Raw genomic sequence first — 22,500 nt, 5'->3', positions numbered from 1 at the left:
CCTCGTCTCCGGCTCCGATGACGTCTGCTTCCACGCCTCCGATGACATCATCCTCCTTGACTCTGGCTCCAACGACATCATCATCCTCGACTCTGGCTCCAAGGTCTTCATCCTACTCGTCTTTGGCGGGCCTTTCCACACCGCCGCCAGCCCCCTTGTCTCCTGCATCGTCGCTACCGCGACCTCCGGCTGGCCGGCCGCAAGGGCAGCCAACAGGCGCCCGCACACGGCGCCCTCTGTGGCCAGGGCAGGGACACTTTCTGCGCCAACAGCAACGCCCAAGACATGGATATATTTCCCGTAGGCTGTTGTGGTTCTGGCCCCACTCGCGTTCGCCCTCCCGACGTCCAAGAAGGTGGCTGTTCCTTGGTCGTCCACCTCGCAGGCTGCTGCGGCGGTCTACTCGCCGCCGCCACCAGACTCGTCCCCGGTGGATTCGGGGACACTTGGGCCGGCGACTTACCACCAGTTCGCCCCTCCACCCTCCCTTGACTTTTGTTCTTGTTTTTTGGGGGGTTCGACTTCTAGGACATCTGGAAGCTGTCCATAGGGGGGGGAATACTGTCACGGCCAGGGCGCATTCCAATGCGTCCTCATCTGTGCCTCATGATGAGCGCACCGCGGGCCACGCCCAAATGCGCTCTCTCATCCTTGCGCGCTGCAAGCACCGCGGGACACGCCCCCACACGCACCGCGCAGAACGCGGCCACGCACCTCCACAGCTGGCGGCAATCATCTTTCAGCACACCTGCCGTTAATGAAGTAGCTGCCTTCATAAGCGTGGACAACCAGGCATGCCGCCGCCGGAATAAAGTCTTCAATCGGCGTATAGTAAGCGATCATCTTGCTTGATGCAATCCTGCTCTCTCTGTCTGTTTTCCCTTCCGTGTCTCATTGTCGTATCACCCTACTGCAGACCTCCGTTCCCGTGTTTGACGTTGCTGTGTGACTCGTCATTCCTCGTCGTTCCCCTGCTTCCCTGACTGCCGCCTTCGTTCCCCGACTCCTTGCTCGTCCCTGGATTCTGACGCCTCTCTATCGCCCTGGATCACCTGCCTGCCCCTGGACTTCCTCTTCTCTCGTGCAACACTTGGTAACACACACTTCAGCTCAATTACACACATAGCCTTACACCACATACACTTTTGGATCTAGTTCACACTCCACTCTATTGTTTATTTGTATAGTTTGATTATTATATATATACAGGTATATAGTTAATATATATAATAAATCATTGTTCATACTTCCCCCTGGTGTCTGTTTGCCATCACCTCCCCTTAGTCCAGACCTGGGCATTCTGCGGCCCGCGGGCCGCATCCGGCCCTTTGTGCGTCCCTGTCCGGCCCGCGTGAGGCCAATTATAAATTACAAAATAAATTTTAAAAAGTATCTATGTCGAGTGTGCAATACAACGGTGCTGCTTTTGTTTTGAAAATCATTATTTGTATTACTTCCGTGTGGACATATGCGTGTGCGTGATTGTGAGTGAATGTGAACAGCTGCAATTACAAAATAAAGTTGAAAAAACATCTATGTCATGCGCGCAATACAACTGTGCTGCTTTTATTTTGAAAAGTATTATTTATGGGCGTGTGTCCGTGTGTAACCTGCGAGTGAAGGTGCACATGCAGCGACAAGTGATGCACGGTTTACACCCGAGACGCTAAAAAGAGAAAAGTTGATGAGGAATGCCGTGTTTCCAACAAGACATGAACTGCAAAGCAACGTCCCCTCTAAGGTGCGTGCCTGCGCAATTGCGCACTGCTCAAGCGTCCGCTGCGCGCAGCAAGTATATGCCGCGCACCAAATCAAATCCCATCTGAATTCTAAACAAAATAAACATATTTATTCTATGGAATTTTGCAATGCAACTTTGAGTGACAGTGACAACAAGCGGCCCTAATGGTGTTCGTCAACATCGTTCAATTGAACACCGTTCAATTATTGTAACGTCTATCGAGATGCTTCGAGGACAGGAATTATATCGATCACTTTATTGAGCAAAACTATTTATATTCGGACATAACCACACCAAAAACATGAGTAAAACAATTTTATCTCGAAAAACTAGTCATTTTCTGCCGTTCAAACCAGGCCAAAACCAACTTGTCATCTGTCACCAACACGCATAGCACTAAACCACTGGTGCGTTTATGGCCACACAAAAAGTCGGACAACTCAAACACCACACAAAGTTACACTATGACTCCTCAGTCATACGTGTGCTTATTTTACTGTCATTTATTATTAATGTTAATTTATTTATATTAGTCATGGAATGCTGTTACACACACTATGTTGATGTATTACTATTATTATTAATTATTGTTATTATTATTATTATTATTATTATTATTATTATTATTATTTATCTTACGGTATATATCAAAAATAATATTGAGCAAAATGTAATTGAAATATTGTCGATGTGGCCCTCCAGCAGTGCTCGGGTAGCTCATGTGGCCCCCGGTAAAAATTAATTAAAGTTGGAGGATCAGCTTTGTTTAGCAGCCACGCCCGTTCCAGCTTTGTCGCCCACTCAAGCCAAGCTTCCACCTCCTGCATGTCCACCGCCCCCAGTCTTGACCCCATCCAAGTCTACACCTCCTGCGCAGCCTCCGCCGCCAGTCTAGCGTCGTGCCAGGCTGCCACCTCCTGCAAAGCCTCCGTTGCCTGTCCTATGTCCAGTGAGGCTGCCGCCTTCAGCACTTCGCTCACCCCGGCTGCCGCCTTCAGCGCTGCGCCCAGCCTGGCCGCCGCCTCCAGCTCTGCAGTCAGCTCCAACGTCGCCTCCAGCTCTGCAGTCAGTTCCAACCTCGCCTCCAGCTCTGCAGTCAGCTTCAGCCTTGTCTCCAGCTCTGCAGTCAGCTCCAGCCTTGTCTGCAGCTCTGTAGTCAGCTCCAGCCTCGTCTGAATTGGGTCCGACGCCGCTTCCTGCCTCGTCTCTCAAGCGGGTCTGACGCCGCTTCCTGCCTCGTCTCAAGCGGGTCTGACGCCTCTCCCTTCCTCGTCTCAAGCTGGTCTGAAGCGGCTTCCTGCCTCGTCTCAAACGGGTCCGAAGCCGCCTCCTGCCTCATCTCTGGCTCTGCAGTCAGCTCAACCTTCAGCCCAGCGATCTGCTTGCCTGGTGCAAGAACATCAGTCAGGCACTTACAGCCTGCATTCTCGACAGCTACGTATGTGGCCAATTCATGGATGCCCGCAGCTCCATCAGCAGTGACACCCAGCACTTGGGCGTAAAACTTGTCGGCTGCTGAGGTTCTGGGGCCGCTCCCGTCCGCCTTCTTGTCGGCCCAAGATGTGACCAGTGCATGGACGCCTGCCTCGCCAGCTGCGGCGGCGTTCGACTTGCCGCCGCCATCTGACTCGGCCCCGGTGGCTTCGGAGGACACTTGGCTTGGCGACCCGCCACCATGTCCTCCCTCCATCCTCCTGTGACTAAAGACTTGTTTCAGTTTGGAACGTCTGGAATCCGTCTCTTAAGAGGCGGGCACTTTCATGATCCATTGCCCATGTTATGTTTCGTTTTGCATTTCCTCAGTTGTTGTTTATTTCTGTTTCAGCATCCTCGTTTGTTTTCATAGTTACCATGGGTTCTGATTTACTGCAACTGCCTTTGATTAGGGGTCGGGATGCTCACTTGCTACTGATTACTATTTAGAAAGCTATTTATTCCTGCCTTGCGCTACACTCTGGCTGGCAGTCCTGTCTGCTTGACGCGACGCTTACGTTTGGTATTTATTTTCATGTAAGTTTATATTTATTATTTTCTTCACTTTCTTATCCGCACACTGCTTCCTGATGTCCTTCTGCATCTTGGGGAATTGACCACCGCAAAATCATGCGACCCAGATGTAACAGTAACATTACCTAGACGAAGTTTGGCTAAGTTGGTTCTGAGTGCTGCTTAAAGGGGAACTGCACTTTTTTGGGAATGTTGCCCATCGTTCACAATCCTTATAAAAGACAAGAAGACAAAAGGTTTTTTTTGTTTTTTTTTGCAGTTTAACATATAAAAATCAGCTCGTTCTAGGTGGCTAGCAATACAGCTAATGGGATCAATCAATTCTACAAAACCGCCAATAAAACTTAATGTACGTTTTGTAACCTGTATAATAACCAGGCTGCAGCAACATTGTTATCGTAAGAGCGAACATGGAGGAACTCTTTTTCTAGCGTTGTAACAGATCGGCGTGCTGCGGCATTAGCCGTAAAGCTAGCTACAGAAAGAGATAAGCTAGCTTCTACGTCAGGGGTGGCCAACCAGTCAGAGACTGTGTTACTGCAAAGAGCCACATCCTACACATGGGCACACATGAACATCACCCTATCCCTTCCTCACACACACACACACACACACACACACACACACACACACACACACACACACACACACACACACACACACACACACACACACACACACACACACACACACACACACACACACACACAGACCTCTGCTGAGCCAGATTTATTGTAAATGTCACACACCAACATGACTCCTACAGTACTAAGACCACAAGCCAGTTATTTTCAACAATTAACATTGTGTGCACTGTCTTACACACACAAACTCTCAGTTCAACCAAGTCCACAAACAAAAATATAATATTTTTTCTGTTACTCTGCATTCCTTGTGACGCTGAAGATTTGAAGCTTTGAAATGCGCTAATGACGCCTGACATATAAGGCAGAATGGCTTGCCATTACGTTCAACAAAAAAATATAAACTCTCCCACTCTGTTAAAAATGTCCTGTGTTCTTCTTCATATTTTCATTTTGCTGTGCTTTGTTTCCCTGCCATTTTGAGAGCAAACTTGTCACAAATTGTTTACTACTGTGATCTCACGCACATGCACGTTTGACGTCACTCAAACAGGCTTCGGCTTCTTCTTCTTATGTTAGACTGACACTTACGTCCTCTTTTCCCCGGACATGTCCTCTTTTGCGGGGCTGTCCGGGCGGGGTTTCTTAAATGCCTCAAATGTCTGGTATTTTCAATGTACGTCCAGGGTTAAGAACGAGTTAAAAACAAAACACATTGTGGAGGCGAGCGCACGCAGCAGCATTCGTGAGGAAGGAGCAGAGCACTACAAAGCACAAAACAGCTGTGCAGGGCGAGAGCTCGTCTGCTGTGTTGTGTTGAAATATAATTAACTAGTTTTGAGGCATTATTTATGTTTACATTGTATACAAGAGGTTATTTGGAACATTTCTACCTCTGCACTTTTTCTAAAACTGTATGTTACAGTAGATGTGACTTATTTTTTTATACTGTCAAGCAGTGTTGGTGTTACCGCACTTTGTGTGTCTTTTTACGCATTGAACTCAGAAAGGACGCGCAATTCCTGAAGCCCGTGTGTCACCCGGACGCAGATTTTTTTTTTTTACCTACCACCCAGTTTGCTTGTTTTTTTATTGTCTCGATTATCGCTTTCCGTCAGTGTTTTCTTTTGTTTATATTTGCCGGGTCAAATTTCCATCCCCGTTTATTGCGTTTTTATTGGTCATAAATTTTGATTCGCCGAAAGTTTTATCAGTGACAAATACTGCCTCAGTTTGCACTCAGACAAGTTTACCGCGAGGGGCTGTCAAAATAAAGACTTCATAGTAAACACTAAGGCACTAATAGAGTTGTTACACCTTTCCTGCTTCCGGCTCCCAGACCGTAGTCGAGGAGCGCATGGGAGACGTTCTTCCAGGGCCGATATACTTCGGGGGTAACACCCTTCACTTTACCCGGCAGTGGGTCTTTACAGCTCCGGACTCGAGGGTGAATGACGAGGCCGGCGGTTTGTTGCAACTTTGTGACTTTATTGGTGTCTTGCACGCAGCCATCCACCAAGCTACCAGCACCTGCACGCACTCACTGTTACCGCTCCCTCACCTCTCTCGCCCACCCACTCACTGACGTCACTCACCTCAAATGCTGTCATATCTTAAAGGGCCACACACACACATACGCTACTCTCATAACAGAGTTAAGAGCCGCGTGAAACCAGCCAAAGAGCCGCATGAGGCTCGCGAGCCACGGGTTGACCAGGTCTGTTCTACGTCAACACGAAACGTGTTTGAGTTTGTAGTGCACAACACAATGCGACCGGACAATAACCTGTACTGACTGAAAAACATGAACAATCAGTATCTGTAAAGTATGAGCCCATATTTCATGTTTTGTTTGTACACAGCTAGCTCAATAGTGTATGTAATGTAATTGTACAGTGATGTACTGCATGTATTATGAACAATAGTATAGTGTCTTACTTGATGGACAGTTGCCTGTTTGGTCAAGCTGGCCAGGGACGTTTCCAGTTGATTTGGGCACTCCAAAAATTTGGCATAGCTTGGCTCAAAAGTTCCAGATTTCCAGCATGACCAAATTGCACCGACGTCACTCTCTGGGCTTCGGTGTGCTCCAACGTTTCACCCTCTTCTTCGTGCTCACTTCTATAGGCAGCAGTTCAAACTCTGTTCATATATATTCAGCTTAAAAAAGATAAGGTTGTTAAACCTCATTTGTCCAAAAATAGTAGTATTCGTTTTCTGTCACCAAGTCTGCCATGATTAGAACACACCTGTGTCTTTGTTTGCGGAAGTCGGAACACACAATAGATGCCGGAAGTTGGCTGTGCGCTGCTATGGAAACGGAAATAAATGCGCCAGAGAAGAAAGTTCCACCATTGATTAAAATGACCAAAATATGGTAAATATTTTACATATTACATATTGTTATGAACGTGTCTGTTACTGCATTATATATAGACTTGCAGCGTGTATATAAAACGTTGATGGAGGGTTTTGAATTTGTTTTAGACGGCTTGTTGAAGCCTACAACAGTGGTTCCCATTAGCTGCATCTTCCAAGCATTTTTTTAATCATCTTTAAAATCCTAATAAAAAAAGATGTGTCTTCTTGTCTCTCATAATGATTGTGAACGATAGGCAAAATTCCAAAAAAAGATGAGTTCCCCTTTAAGTGATTATTTCCTCGACAAGGTTTTCAGCCCGTGTCAAGTCTGGAACCAAACGTGACGTCATGAGCAACAAAGGTATCAAAATAGGGCACCATTGGATTCGATCGCTGCCTATAAAAGTAACGGATTCAGTACCCATCCCCAGTGTTGTATAACAATATGTATATGTGTAATGAATTACAGTTCTTACCACACCCAAAGGTGTACTGCACAATTGGTTGGTTTTGTTGTTGAATTCATCATACTCTGATGGTCTGATCTTGTCAGTGTTATTGTTCATCAGCAGAGCTCTGGCAATGAAGAAGTACCCTGCATATGCCTAAAAACACATACCGACTTAGTAAATAACGTCACATCTTCTTTTACTGCCTTGTGTGTGTATACTTTGTCTTACCAAGAATTCCCCAGTGACTGGCGGCTGCTCGACTTTATCGAAGGAGCAGTGGGCAGAAGAACAGGGGCTGAAATCAAATATGGATTCCACTATTCTCCGACATTGGTTCGAGTCACCCACACCCACCATGTGGTATTGTTTATCCGGGTTGTAGTTTTTTGGTTTCTTTGTGCACTCTGTGTCATAAATGGTTGAGGCATTATGGGTCACCTCGTAGTCCACCGGGTAGCAGGGGTTGGTAATGTTGACATGGTTAGATGATCCCTGTAGCATTGTGAGAAGGAATTACAGGTCAGAGACCGGGGTGGTAGATGGGGGGGACATCATGCAAAAGCAGTTAAGATGATGAAACTAGAAGGTGGACCTAGGAGCTTTATGATTTCCATTTAAAGATATTCCCGTAATGCATTAGGCTGAAGCTGAAAACATACCTGTCACATTATACCCACTTTCTCCTCTTACTAAAAGTTGCACGTGAAGCTATATACAACGGGAAATAATGCATTTCTTCCACACTAACAATACACATACTCCTAGCCCGATCAATAGCTTTTACAACATAATGCATCCATGACTAGTTGCCGTTTGTCTGTCGGCAGCACTTCATTGATCAATTATTTACATTTTGGTCTGCACATTTAAGAACATGCATTCCAAATTGGTTTATAAAAACCTTAGTTAATTTGTTGGATTTGAATTGAATTTGAATTATTGAGATCACAAACCGGAAGTCGAATTGAATTTCCATACAATTCCAGTTGATCGTTTTGGTGTATTACAGAACCATGCTTTACAGTATATTCTATACATGGCCGTTTTACATATTTCATAGAATTATTATCATGAACTTCATGTACATCAGATTTTAATTACCGTACAGCAAATGTTTTTTATTGGCAATTGTGTCACGCTATGTACTGCCATGCTAACAGTTATCAGATGACGCTTACATTTTGCATGGTAACATTTTAGAAAATGTTGTAGGTATAAACTTAAAAGTCATGGATATAGTTATTGGTGCTCTCTTGCTAGCATGTTAACTGTTAGCTTTTTTTTAACATGCTAATAACTGTAAACATTTTCCCCAATTTCATAGGTATACACCTAAAAGTCATATTATTGTCTATCTTGCTGGCATGCTAACTCTTAGCATTTACGGTGGCTTTTTAGCATTTGCCAGCAATTTCTACTGAAATTGTTTACCCTAGTTTGTTTTAATACTTTCAAATACGGAAAATAGTGGGAGAAAAAATACTTAAACTTCCTGGAAGGCTTTGCTTTATCCAAGTATTCAAAATGGAGGGAATTTGTGTTTAAATCATTTCATTTCATTTCATTCATTTATTTATTTATTTCAGGCAATGACAAAGACGTACAAGTTGACAAAACATAATAACATAAATTAATATAGTGCATTATTGTCCAGTTTTGCCTGAAAGGGAGTGGGAAGAAGATAACTTATTTAATCCCACCCCCAGTTCTCCATTCAGTGATTATTCACATGAGTTTCACTCTCACTTTGTTCAAGGATTATAATACAGATGTTGTATCATAGTGGCATTACCACAGGTAACAATAATTATTACACTGTAACAATCATTTGTATCAACAATGTAGGAATAATGAATATACCAACAATGGTAATAGACATCATAGCAATAATGGTAATAGACAACATAGCAATAATGGTAAGGAAACATTGAGCACATGTTAACACTTTGAGACAGAGTATAGCAGCAGGTCAAATTAAAGACCCTCATCTCTATATTTGAACCAGACCCCATGTTTGTATAATAGTTTAAATCGATTAATAGTTTGGCATTGCTTGTGTTGTAAGTCCAGTTTGTTCCATAGTTTTACTCCGCATACAGACACACAAAAACTTTTACGAGTGGTTTGAGCTCTCGGCAATAAGAAATATCCAAAGCCTCTCAAGTTATGAGCTTGCACTCGTCTTATAAAAAAACGTTGTAGATAAGGTGGCAATAATTTGTTAAAAGCTTTATATAAGATCTTAGTGTTGGTGAATACATTTTCAGTGTTTATGTCAAAAGACGTCTTTCCTTTTTCCTGGCAACAAGGAATTTATCTGATAGCAATTAGTTTGATTTAACTTTCTGTAATTCCTGTATTCCATATTTGAATTTTTGGACAAGCCATGAAGAGGCTCAGAGACAACACACAGTCTTCTAAAACAACCTACGATCTTATACCTGAACGATTTTGTCCAAAATCTTCTTGTCAGCCTCATTTTTGCCATAGCAGAGGAAACTGTGAGTGTAGACGTTGTAGCTGTAACCATACAGTTTGATGTGCATGTAGTCAGGCCCCATTAGCTCATCCTCAACCGCAAAGGCGATCTGTGTTGATGCGCCACCAAGATCCATTGAGCCCATCGTCTTTGACGCTTGTGGACGAACGTAGGTATTCCATGTGTTTTTCTGTAAACATAACAGAAAAGGTGACAGTGTGAACAGTATTATTAAGAATATTAAAGACATGTGATCTGGTTAAAAGTCAGTTACCTTTTCCTTGCATTGTATTCACTGTTAAACATGTTTCGGAGTGTGTTAGAGACTGGAGACTCTCATTGATGGTGAGTGAAAGACATACCACACATTGGACTGGTCACCAATCGCAGGACCATTGTGATGGGGCACTGTTCCCATGCCAGCAATAAAAAATCCATATATATAAACAACTGCACTACCAATAGGCCAAACAAACTTAAAAAGCCATGATGTTCAGCCTGCCTTTGAATACTTATCCAAGTGACTTTTTGGTTTAAGACTATAAAAAAGATAGAGCGCAGAATTCTGCCAAAGCTGAACTGTTTTGAGGAGTGCCATATGTGGGTTTGTTTGTGTATTTGTTTGTTGGTTATCAGGCTAATTTCTTGTTCACAAAGGATGACAATCAGTATGATCCTGGATGGTGGACAATTCAATGATCGCATAATAAAAGTGAAAAAAATTGTGAAAATATAATCCTTTATCTTGACTTGTATGCAGACCCTAGCTGAACTTTTAGCAGGTTATTCCTTGATTCTTCAGTTATATAAAACTATAGAGATGACCAGATTCAGACCATGGTCATGGCTTTTTCAACTGATCGGCTGATGAGCTGCCGAGCCCAGACAACCTTTACTGTATACAGCTGTATCCTAGTGTTCCTATGACTAAAGATTTCACTCAGATATGAAAGGTTCCTTCAAAGGGGATGCATGCTCAAGGAGACACATTTACATTCCCAAATTTCTCGTTACAGGAGTTGAATTCCAGAACAGTGGTTTAAATCTCATGTCCATTCACAGTGCGTAACCGGAGGCGGAAAATAAACATTCTTACAAGTACCAGTATCGGTGCAGAGAAAAATAAATGGCTGGACACACGTGCGCACGCACACACACACACACACACACACACTGAGCAGGAAAGTACAAGAAGCTAACCGCTTAAGCTTCTACATGAAATAGGGGTGATCGATCCAAATTTCGATGCTATTGATATTTAGTATAAGATCAGTCAATAGTGTATAGAAGTGTATTAAAGTAATAGGATTGATATTGTTTTAAATCTTGTTAATATTATCACAAAATCATGTTTTCGGACGTTGTTGTTATTGTTAACAAAGTCAGAGAAACTAAGTCTATGGATACAAGAAGCAAAACATGAATGATTTAAATGCAAGCCTGTGGTAGTTTTTGCTCCTTTTTTAAAGTCATTGTGCACTATCCATTTTATTTTGCTGAAATACTTGTATGTATAATTTAATACTACAAATGAAATGTGTCTTTTCATGGATTATCTGAACAATACTGGCATATTCAAAATTAAATTAAATACACCTTAATAAAGTGTGTGTTTAATGTAATGTCCCTCATGACAGTTACGGTAGACTTACCGTTTGTATGTTCTCCTGTTTGCTATTACAAAACCCAAAACCAGTGAAGTTGGCACGTTGTGTAAATCGTGAATAAAAACAGAATATAGTGATTTGAAAATCCTTTTCAACTTATATTCAATTGAATACACTGCAAAGACAAGATATTTAATTTTCGAACTGAGAAACTTATTTTTTTTTTGCCAATAGTCATCGACTTAAGATTTAGTGGCAGCAACACATTGCAAAAAAGTTGGCACAGGGGCATTTTTACCACTGTGTTACATGGCCTTTCCTTTTAACAACACTCAGTAAATGTTTGGGAACTGAGGAGACCAATTTTTGAGGCTTTTCAGGTGGAATTCTTTCCCATTCATGGTTGATGTACAGCTTAAGTTGTTCAACAGTCCGGGGTTTACGTTGTCGTATTTTGCCCTTCATAATGCGCCACACATTTTCAAAAGGAGACAAATCTGGACGACAGGCAGGCCAGTCTAGTACCCGCAATCTAGGAAGCCTCGCTGTTGTAGCACGTGCAGAATGTGGCTTGGCATTGTCTTGCTGAAATAAGCAGGGGCGTCCATGAAAAAGACGTTGCTTGGATGGCAACATATGTTGGTCTAAAACCTGTATGTACCTTGCAGCATTAATGGTGCCTTCACAGATGTGTAAGCACTAATACACCCCCATACCATCACAGATGCTGGCTTTTGAATTTTTGTGCACCTATAACAGTCCTGATGGTTCTTTTCCTCTTTAGTCCGGAGAACACTACCTCCACAGTTTCCAAAAAACATTTGAAATGTGGACTTGAACAGAACACTTTTCCACTTTGCATCAGTTCATCTTAGATGAGCTTGGGGCCAGCGAAGCCGGCGGCGTTTCTGGGTGTTGTTGGTAAATGGTTTTCGCTTTGCATAGTAGAGTTTTAACTTGCACTTACAGATGTAGCGACAAACTGTAGTTACTGACAGTGGTTTTTTGAAGTTTTCCTGAGCCCGTGGTGATATCCTTAGCTACTGTACTTATTATCATCAGCATCGACAAACATGGTAATGTTGATTTCATGCATGGTTTGTTTTACCTCAAGGAAGTTTCCCAAGAGATAGTTGACAGTAATCCATCCGTAGAGTCCTTCCTCCTGACCAGAAATGATGGATGCATTTTTGAAGTCAAAGGGCAGCGACTGCAGGTATTCTCTCAGACTTTCTAGGACTTCAGCAGCTCTCTGTGGATTCTGCTCTCTTAAAACAAAACACATAATAGGAACCAATAACTATAGAAATACATGTACTTTCGGAAAATTAATCTACACGTGTGACGAGTAAAACCACAAGTTATGTAAAAAAATATATAGGTAACAATTTGTGATGACTGAATAGATCGGCTGACTGATATAAATGCTGACATTAAAAGGTGATATTAGATCGAATATGGATCTGTTTACTGCTAATAATGATCTTGGATTTCCACATACGAATGATGACCTCTTCAACCTGTGCGGTGCTCCACAGAGCAACAATTTTCAGAGCTAGAATGTCTGCCGTGTGGAATTATTTCCAAGTTTGGCCTTTGAACTGGTAATATGCAATTTTAAATGACAGTTAAATGCTGGTTATGCAAGAGGTGTGTCGGTAAGAAAGCCAATGTGGAACATTGTGGAATGCAACATTCTCATACTAGGATCAAGTCTATTAAAATATGATGTTGATGAACTCATTATCTCGTGTTAAACATCTTGTCTTATTCTCAATGGAGAGTAGATCCAATTTGGACTTTGCTCGAACACCTCCTGCCTTACAGAATCTTCCGTTATCTTGCAGTCCAAACATGTTTGACAGCCTCTAACAACATGCTGCATGTATACGATCACCCTGTAATATACTTGTGTTTGACACGGGCTTTGCTTCCTTGTTACTTCTTACTGTAACAGTCTCAGCCCGGCTGTGGCCCCCAAGAAGAGAGAAGTGCTGTTGTGCTTTTCTGGAGGAATTTCTGCGGAGACATTTGTCATGCATTTTTTGAAGCCTTCCCATGATTGTTTGTCTTTATTTGGGTCGATTCCCATGGCTGAAATTCCATCACCTAAAAAAACAGAATACAAAGGTATTATTTATATTCTTTAGTACGGCAATAACAAAAAGACAGACTTTAGCTGATGTTTTTCAATATTATTGAAAGTAGACCCATGATGAATTTCGTCTTTTCTGATTTAGGGCATGTCCCCACAGCAACACTTGTGTTTTGGGTTTAAAAAAAATGTGTCCCCTAGGGATGTATACCGAGTACCAGTATTTTTAGGTACCGGTTCCTAATTGGATCGGTCGTAGCGGACTATTAAAATTCTTATGATACTGCTATCGGTACTTTTTTATCCAGCTGACCTCTTAATTGTGACACACGTGGTGTCACATTTATTCAGGCGCCGCTGCAAAGCATAAAAAAAGACACGACAGAACAGCCAATCAGAGTTGATTTTTTAACATCCCTCTTCTGGTTACGCCGTGCGCGGATGTAAACAGAATCATAGGTTTCCGTATCATCAGAATCGCATACGGAATCATTGTTCGGAAAGTCACGGATATTGGCTTAATGTGACTGAAATGCTGTCACTGAGAGGAAAAGGGGAAACATATTTACCGTGTACTTGACAAACACTTACCTCCATGGAGCAGTGCCAGCTAGGGGCCAGCACTAAATACACAGCCCTGCATGATGCACCCCTCTGGGACTATTTCTGTGTCTTCCTCCAGGACAAACGGCCAACTAAAACTAACTCTAAAATATAGAACCAAACATTTCTCAAATGACTCCTCCGTGTCAGGTGATAAGTTTCTTTTGCAAATGTGATGACTACTTGTCGCCATAAAGCTGTGTGAAAAACACCTGCTACTACTGCAACCGATTGTGGACGCGACCACCGATTAAACATCTTTATTGTTAAGTTCATGACAACTTTTATTACTAGCACTAGTGTTGAAATACTAACTGTGCTTTCTTTTACTTGGAACATGTAAACTCAAATGTATTGGTACATTGTTATTATGCTTTTTCTTATTTAATATTTTGAAATTATTTTAGAACGTTATGAAAATGTTGGACTAATCCCTATTTTTTATTTTTTTTTAGTACAGATGCTTTTAAACTGTCAGGTTAAAAATTACATAGTAAAAAAAATCTTAATTTTAATCGAGATCAGATTATTTTTTTCTTGCCATATCGCCCAGACCTATAAGTGGTCATCAGTTTAGACTAATCACAAATAAGGTAGCAACACCACACAAACATTTGTAACACAATAATATTTCATCCTCAAAAGACCCCCAAAGTCCAGTGTCTAGCGACCTAGTAATCCCCAGGCCAATAAATAATCCACTCAAAAAAATGAAAAATTAAGGTAATATATCAATCCAAAAAGTTGGTCGGAAGCAAGAGAGCATTCGCTGACAGGTCTCTATAGTTGGCATGGAGGCCTGGACCGATAACTAATTTTGCTCGACGATATATTGACCTACAAATTATTTTTTGAGACTAAATTAACCACTGATGTAATGACAACACATAATAATAATGGAAGTGTACTCTTTCAATTGCAATTAACTTGTTTGTCATATACTGTATTTTAACATTGTTATTGAAATGTAAACTTTTAAATACAAAGTCAAATAAAACAAACAATAAAAATAAAATATACTCCATCTGTAAAGAAAATTGCCCCAAGTGGAGGAGTTCAAGTACCTCGGAGTATTGTTCACGAGTGAGGGAAAAGTGTATCGTGAGATCGACAGGCGGATCGATGCAGCGTCTTCAGTAATGCGGACACTGTATCGATCCGTTGTGGTAAAGAAGGAGTTGAGCCAGAAAGCAAAGCTCTCAATTTACCGGTCGATCTACGTCTCCATCCTCACCTATGGTCATGAGCTTTGAGTTGTGACCGAAAGGACAAGATCACGGGTACACGCGGCCGAAATGAGTTTGATATGTTGGGTGACGGTGCTCTCCCTTAGAGATAGGCTGAGAAGCGCTGTCATCCGGGAGGAGCTCAAAGTAAAGCCACTGCTCCTCCACATCGAGAGGAGCCAGATAAGGTGGTAAGGATGCCACCCGGACACCTCCCTGGGGAGGTGTTTAGGGCACGTACGACCGGTCGGAGGCCACGGGGAAGACCCGGGACACGTTGGGAAGACTATGTCTCCCGGCTGGCCTGGGAACACCTCGGGATCCCCCAGGAGGAGCTGGACGAAGTGGCTGGAGCGAGGGAAGTCTGGCTTCTCTGCTTAGGCTGCTGCCCCCGCCACCCGACCTCGGATAAGTGGAAGAAAATGGATGGATGGATGGATGTAAGCAAAATGATGCACTTGAATAAAGATAACAACCAAAAACAATAAAATAGGTTCTGTCTCTGTGAAGGAGGGGGTGGGGGGCCTTCAAATATACACAACCAAAACAATAGACAAAATGGCTAGATAAAGTTACTGTGACCAAAAGGATCATGGTTATTATTATCATTGTGGTATTCTTGAATGTGCTCAAAAAGTACACACACTAAAATCTGTTTAACCAAATTGTTTTTTTAAATAACTAAAATAAATAGCCGTAACACACACTAAAATATTTTAACCAAGTTGTTTTTTTAAATAACTAAAATAAACAGCCACACAATATACATTGTTGGCATCAAATATTGTTCCGGCTTCATAAGAGCCATATTATTTTTATCTGTGTTTTAAATGTGTTTATCTTCTTCCATTTTAAATTGTAAAGTTCCATCGGTTGTTTCACTTACGGTTTTTGTGACATCACGTGAGTTCACTTCCTGTTGAACGGAGTCTGTGCCCGTCTGCACAGCTGCTAAAACCGATAAAAAGCGTGAATGCTCTTGATTTATTTAACCGACTTAAGTCGATAAATTAAAGTAATTGTCGGCCCAGGCTTACGTCTGACGTCACTCCATCGCACCGCGTTTGCGTGGCATCAAAACATACTTTGCTTAACAATTAGCTAATGGATTGTATTGATCGTTATTGTATATGTAATGTAATATAAATATAAAAGGTCTGTGCTCTGCCTACAAAAGGCCGATTGGGTTGCCATCTGTTGGAGGGGAGCCAAATTGTAGAAAACACTTTTTTTTTTATTTATTTATAAAAATACGTTAAAAAAAAGTATGTGTAACACACCCTCTGTACACTTAATTGAAACTTTTTGTTTTCAAATAAATAACAATCAAACCTTAATATTTAATAGTCTTGCTATGAGTGACCTACAGCTGACCTCCGCCATGAACCTGACTCACCTGCTGCTACTGCTAGGGTTGAGTGGAGGGCGACGTCACGGTCGAAGAGGGGTAGACGGCGATTTTATCAGATTGATTATCTTTTACAATGAAAAAGGGGATGTCCAAGTTATCTGGTGCGGCCTATAGAAAGCAAAGAAAGGAGGAGGAGGAATTACGGAGGTATGTATGTCAATTTTGCGAAATAATTTGTTAGCGTTAGCTTAATGACCTTTCTTATAGGGGCTAAGTTAGCTAACAGAAACAAGCTGTTGTAGCAATGCTGCTATTATTGACGGAACAGCGCATGTATAGTTTGCAGACGGTAACCATAAGCTCAAATAATTGAATTTATTATGTGAACAGAATGTAATTAAGCAACACCACAACAGCTGTAGAGCAGAAAAACCAGAAATGCCCAGACAGTGAGTTGGTTGGTTTCAGTTTATTTTGAACATGCATATAATACAATTATAATACATCACATCTTTCCAGTTGTTTCATTACAGTGAAAAAGTTGGCAACCCAACCTTAAACTGTAATTAATGTAAGCTTGGCTATCGGCTAATTTGGCTGCAATGTAAGCTATGAAATAATTAATTATATTTGCGATTATCTACAGTAGCTGCCATCAGCAAATATTTACAGCCACAACAGGCACAAGGAGAGGCTGCTACAAAGGAGGAGGTGGCACTGTGTTCACCTGAGCCTCGCCCTGAAGAAACGTGTACGTTTTTCTGTTTTACAATATAACTGCAGGGCAATTTCTTCCCATTCTCTATGTTTTATTCATTAATAAATACAATATCAAGGCAATATTTGTATAATATTAGACAAAAGTACTTTAGAGTCACAATGCATGCAGCGATTGCATTTTGTGTCGTTTTATTTGTTTCTGCTAGAACATCTATTCAGACAGCAAGAAGCAGCAGCACATTTGCTGGTGAAAGCCAAACTCCTCGTGTAGATCCAAAGTGTTTGTTGTTTGTAACAGACTGCAATAACAAGCCTTTTCAAATTAAAAGGAAGACAACATCAATGATCAATGATCAATGGACTAATTTTTGACACAATATTTTTTAAATATTCTCAAGGCATCCTGGCCTATTCATCAGAAATAGTTGTCTTACTTTGGCTGCATACAATTAGTGCTTAAATGTATTTCATTACTAATAACATCATTATGCAAGAGAAAATAATGGATATTCATCATGGATATTATCTTGCATGCTCATACAAAAGTAGCTTTCAGTGCTGTTATATGGACTTTCTATCAATAGAGGAGTAGAGTTACTTTATAATCTTATTACTGGAATAAGAAGTAACAGGTTATACATATATTATGGGTTGCAACTTATCATTAAAGTGTAATCATATATTATATGTACTTTGCTTATATACTTTACAATATGATTACAGTATATCCTTATATATACTCATTATATTGACAAGAAAAAGGAACACTCAAAAGAGTCACAATTGAAAATGTTGTTCTTGTATTTTAACTAAAATCATCATAATTAATATATATTAAGAGATATTTCAAAGTTGTTATAATTGTTGTTTAACTTCTCCTGTGAGAAGGAACCAGTAGCAGCAGACTCAATGTTCCAAACTAACAACTTGAAAACACATCCTCAGCTTCAACGAATGCCTCATGTCAATCCATCAAAGCTGCCCCCATTGATCCTGCTGACTGGCAACAACAATTTAAATGACACTCTAAAAACCGAATTACTTAGTTGATGACTTTATGAGGTAAAATCGGGTTTCACATTCCCTAAAAGAGAGGATGGAAAAAGTTTCCATCACCACTACTTCCACCGACAATTAGTGATTGGAGAGAAAATTAAAAGAACATGGTTGTGTATTCCCCTAAAAAAGATAGTTTATACCGTTTTTGTTGCAAGCTCTTCTCCCAGAAATCATTTAAATTAATCAGGGATGGTTTTGATTACTGAAAAAACTGCAGTGAGACTCTTAGAATGCATGAAAATAGTCCTGAACATACTAAGAACATGGGATCGTGGAAGAAACTTGAGAGTATAAAAACAGGCCAACCAATAGACAAAGTGGTAATGGCACTAATACATTCAGAAAGGAGAAGGTGGCGTGAAGTGCTTACCAGGTTGGTAGTAATCATTCAGTCATTGGCAGAGCGAAACATTGGTGTTAGGGGAAACAATTACAAATTAAATGAACCTAAGTCCATTGTGCTTTAAATCAAACAGTCCAAATACTTTTCAATAATTTTAGACTGCATTTCAGATTTGAGCCATTAAGAGCAGTTATCCATTATCATTAGAATTGTTTCAGTTGAAGGGCCTCTCCAAATAAAAAAGGTAATTTATTGGGATTTCTTGTGCCAGAACAAACCACTGGAGAAAGCCTCTCAGCCCTAATTTTAAGGAGACTCCAAGAGATGCAAATCCCATTTGAAGACCGTCGTATTATAATGGAGCAAACATGAAGGGGAAGCAGACTGTAGTCCTAGCCAGACTAAGGCAAATGAACCCAAGAGCATTATTTGTGCCATGCGGAGCCCACAGTCTATCTCGTTGTGTCAGATGCAGCAAAGAGCTCTGCAGATGAAAACGCGGACATCCACATTTTTAAACATGGTTGCGTCAAAATATAACTTCCGCGTTTTTTAAATGAAATAACAATAAAAATACGATATAAACTAAATTTGTAGTCGCAGGTACTCGCTGCTCGCTCCTAAACGCTGCACGGATTTGCAGGACAAGCTAATATGATTAGCAGCAAAGTAAACAGTCGTCAATGTTGTGGCTCTGATAGCGAACAGAGACGACAACAAGTGAGCTAGCAAGATGTTTAGTTAACTAGCAACTTGTTATCTTGCTTGTCACCTTTGTTTGCACTCCGAGCCAAAACGTTGACGGCTGCCCAATTTGCTGCTAATCTTTTTTGGATGATTACAACCCAAACACTTGTTTTTTCCGAATCAGTTGTAATTCAGCACTTTGTGCTGATAGAAACATTCCTCTTTTTTTTCTCAATTTTCCTCTTTTTTTCCTCAAAGGGTGCTCACATCCCTGAATAGTACAGTATATCACGGTAAAACACTGGTCTCAGCAGTAGCATACAGTAGTAAAGGAGACAAACAAGCACTCATTCCTCTGGTGGCTCAAGCTTGAAATAGTTGCATTATAAAATAATATGACGCGTTGATTATTAATATTATGTATATGTCTGTACTGCATGTCTGGTTGATAAGATACTGGCAAGCTTTTCTTGACATAGTGCTAATATTAGTAACTATTATACATCACAATCACAGCTTTGTTGTTGACAGCTGTTGAGCGTGCCTTCTCCCTCCCGGGGCAGCTACAGACAGGGAAGGAGGCAGCGACATCATCATTCTCGGGTACTGTGGCGGCTTCCTTTGCCGCACAGAAATGACAATGCCGGAGTTTTCAGACCTTCCCACCCTGGAGAAAGTTTTCAAAAACTTGTGTTTCAGACCACCAAAAACAGCCTTTACGTGGGGATAAAATGCTGAAACGGTAAATTTTTTTCACCGTTTGCACCTAAAAACTCTTCTTTGAGGACAGGCCCCTTTTAAATGTTGTTGCAATGTTGAATTTTTGTGTTAAGCCATGCATTAAATTCCTGCATTTGGGTGTGAGCTTGTGTGCAGTTTTGGATGCCTCTGCTTGCAGTGTTTTACAGTCTTGTTTTTTTTTAAGATTGCGTAAATTGTGACTAGGGTTGTTCCGATACCGATACCAAACATTTGGTACCGGTACCAAAATCAAGGGTTGGAATTGGGGGTTAAATCACCTAAAATTATTCCCGAGTGCGGCCACAACTGCTGCTCACTGCTTCCCTCACCTCCCAGGGGTTGATAAAGGGTGATTGGTCAAATGCAGAGAATAATTTCGCCACACCTTGTGTGTGTGTGCCAATCATGGGTACTTTAATTTTTAACTTAAAAATGTATATCAATATTTTTTCAAAATACAGGAAACTACAAAAAAGATCAATATTGGCTTTATTGTAACAGAAAATCTTACAATACAATAAACATATGTTTCCTATTGCACTCAAAGAAACATTTTAGAAGGTTAAAATATAAATTAAAAGGCATTAAACACATTGGGCTTTTCTTGTTGCACTCAAAGAACAATTTACATTTTTCCTTTTAACATATAGTCTGCCATAATCAAGGATTAGGTTAGAATATTATTAAAAGCTTTATTTACATTATATTAAATGTTTTATGATTTATGGTTGCCACTCCTGGTCTGTGCTTTAAGAAAAATGCAATTATTAATAAGTACTAAAAACAAAACTATGGATAGATGTACACAGATAAGCCATGTAGCAGGTAAAACACAGTTTTGTTAAAGATAAAACACAAATTGTAGCAATTTGTTACAAAATGTAGTCATTTTACTTGCATTAGTTGACTGCTAATTAGGTAGTTTTAACTCCGCTAATATTTGGCATCAATCCAAGCAGCTATGTTCGTGTCTACGTATCTACATGTTATGTATCTATATGTGCACACCAAAGGAGCTGGTTAACTCATGAGAGAAGTATATGTGTGTTTGCGAGAATAGCAACGTGTTGATTCAGTGACGTCAGTGAGTGAGTGGGCGAGTGAAGAGAGAGAGCGGTAGCGCTGCACTGCGCAGTAGAGTAATGAATGGGTCTGGTTGTGTTCTGCAAAACTAATAATAAAGCAACCAGATTGTCACAAATTGGCGGCTTCGTCATTCTGACTTCATAGCGGTGCTTAGCACACCCACTGACGGGTAAAGTGAAGTGTGTTAACCCGACGAAAACATCAACCCTGAAGGGAACGTCTGCCCTGTGCCCCTCTACTTCGGTCTGCACCGAACCATAACAAGAGGAAAGGTGTAACAACAATTACATTACCTGTCACTATTTAAACTCCTTGTGCAGATCTGAATGCTTATAAATTTAAATGTTTACCAAAGTTTGAAGCAAAGGTGCTAATACTAATCGCCACGTTTAGCGAGGCATGTTTTAAAGCAACACTTGAAGCGCGGCGCTTCCTTGTCTAAAGAGTCACCGTTACCGTTAGTTTTGAAGCCCAAATATCTCCATATTGCGCTTCACGCACACTCTTTATTAAATGATAAATGGGTTAAACTTGTATAGCGCTTTTCTACCTTCAAGGTACTCAAAGCGCTTTGACAGTATTTCCACATTCACCCATTCACACACACATTCACACACTGATGGCGGGAGCTGCCATGCAAGGCGCTAACCAGCAGCCATCAGGAGCAAGGGTGAAGTGTCTTGCCCAAGGACACAACAGACATGACTAGGATGGTAGAAGGTGGGAATTGAACCCCAGTAACCAGCAACCCTCCGATTGCTGGCACGGTCACTCTACCAACTTCGCCACGCCGCCCCAATTAACCAGTAGAATTGGCGTTTTTTGCCATTCCTCCTCTCCAAGATGTTAGTGCTTGTATGCACTGAGCGTGTGCGTTTTGACACACTCAACATCATGTGCCTCGGCTCTGTAGTCACCGCCACACAGTGGGCATTTAGATGAAAGAACGGTACCGTTACTTTTCAAAGGCAGTATAGTACTGATTTAAATCAATTAGTATCGCGGTACTTTATTAGTACCGGTATACCGAACAACCCTAGTTGTGACATCACAGTACTGTGTACATACTTATTTGAACATTAGGTATAAGCGCCTCCCTGTCTGCTTAGGCTTTGAAACTGTTATGGCTGCTGCCTGGAGCCTTGTGTGTTATTAATTCTCGTCTTTTTTCTCCCGAGTTTCTCTAAATTTCAATGAAATAAATAATTGAGTTTTTGTCTTTATGACATTTTACACGGACTGATTTGTCAAAATGGACCAGTATGAAATTGGATTCGCCGCTAAACTCTGGCAGAAAAAGTCAGTGACTCTACGACTTGGTTTGACGAAACGCAAGAGAAGATACAATAAATTAAAGT

The 22,500-nt window shown here is 41.1% G+C and overlaps 1 protein-coding gene across 1 annotated transcript in view; it reads right to left on the bottom strand.

The window, feature by feature from the left end:
* LOC133660195 (ectonucleoside triphosphate diphosphohydrolase 3-like) overlaps positions 1–22,500 on the bottom strand; it is a 43,246-nt gene that overhangs the window by 9,229 nt on the left and 11,517 nt on the right. The window contains exons 4-8 of the mRNA XM_062063466.1: positions 13,181–13,340; positions 12,340–12,499; positions 9,587–9,814; positions 7,374–7,637; positions 7,170–7,298 (exon numbers count right to left, since the gene is read on the bottom strand). Coding sequence (XP_061919450.1) covers positions 7,170–7,298; positions 7,374–7,637; positions 9,587–9,814; positions 12,340–12,499; positions 13,181–13,340 — 941 coding nt within the window. The remainder of the gene's footprint in view (positions 1–7,169; positions 7,299–7,373; positions 7,638–9,586; positions 9,815–12,339; positions 12,500–13,180; positions 13,341–22,500) is intronic.

The sequence above is a fragment of the Entelurus aequoreus genome, linkage group LG11, assembly GCF_033978785.1.
Source record: "Entelurus aequoreus isolate RoL-2023_Sb linkage group LG11, RoL_Eaeq_v1.1, whole genome shotgun sequence".
Lineage (NCBI taxonomy): Eukaryota > Metazoa > Chordata > Actinopteri > Syngnathiformes > Syngnathidae > Entelurus > Entelurus aequoreus.
The sequence above is the reverse complement of the archived record's forward strand: the minus strand, read 5'-3'. Positions and strand labels throughout refer to the sequence as shown.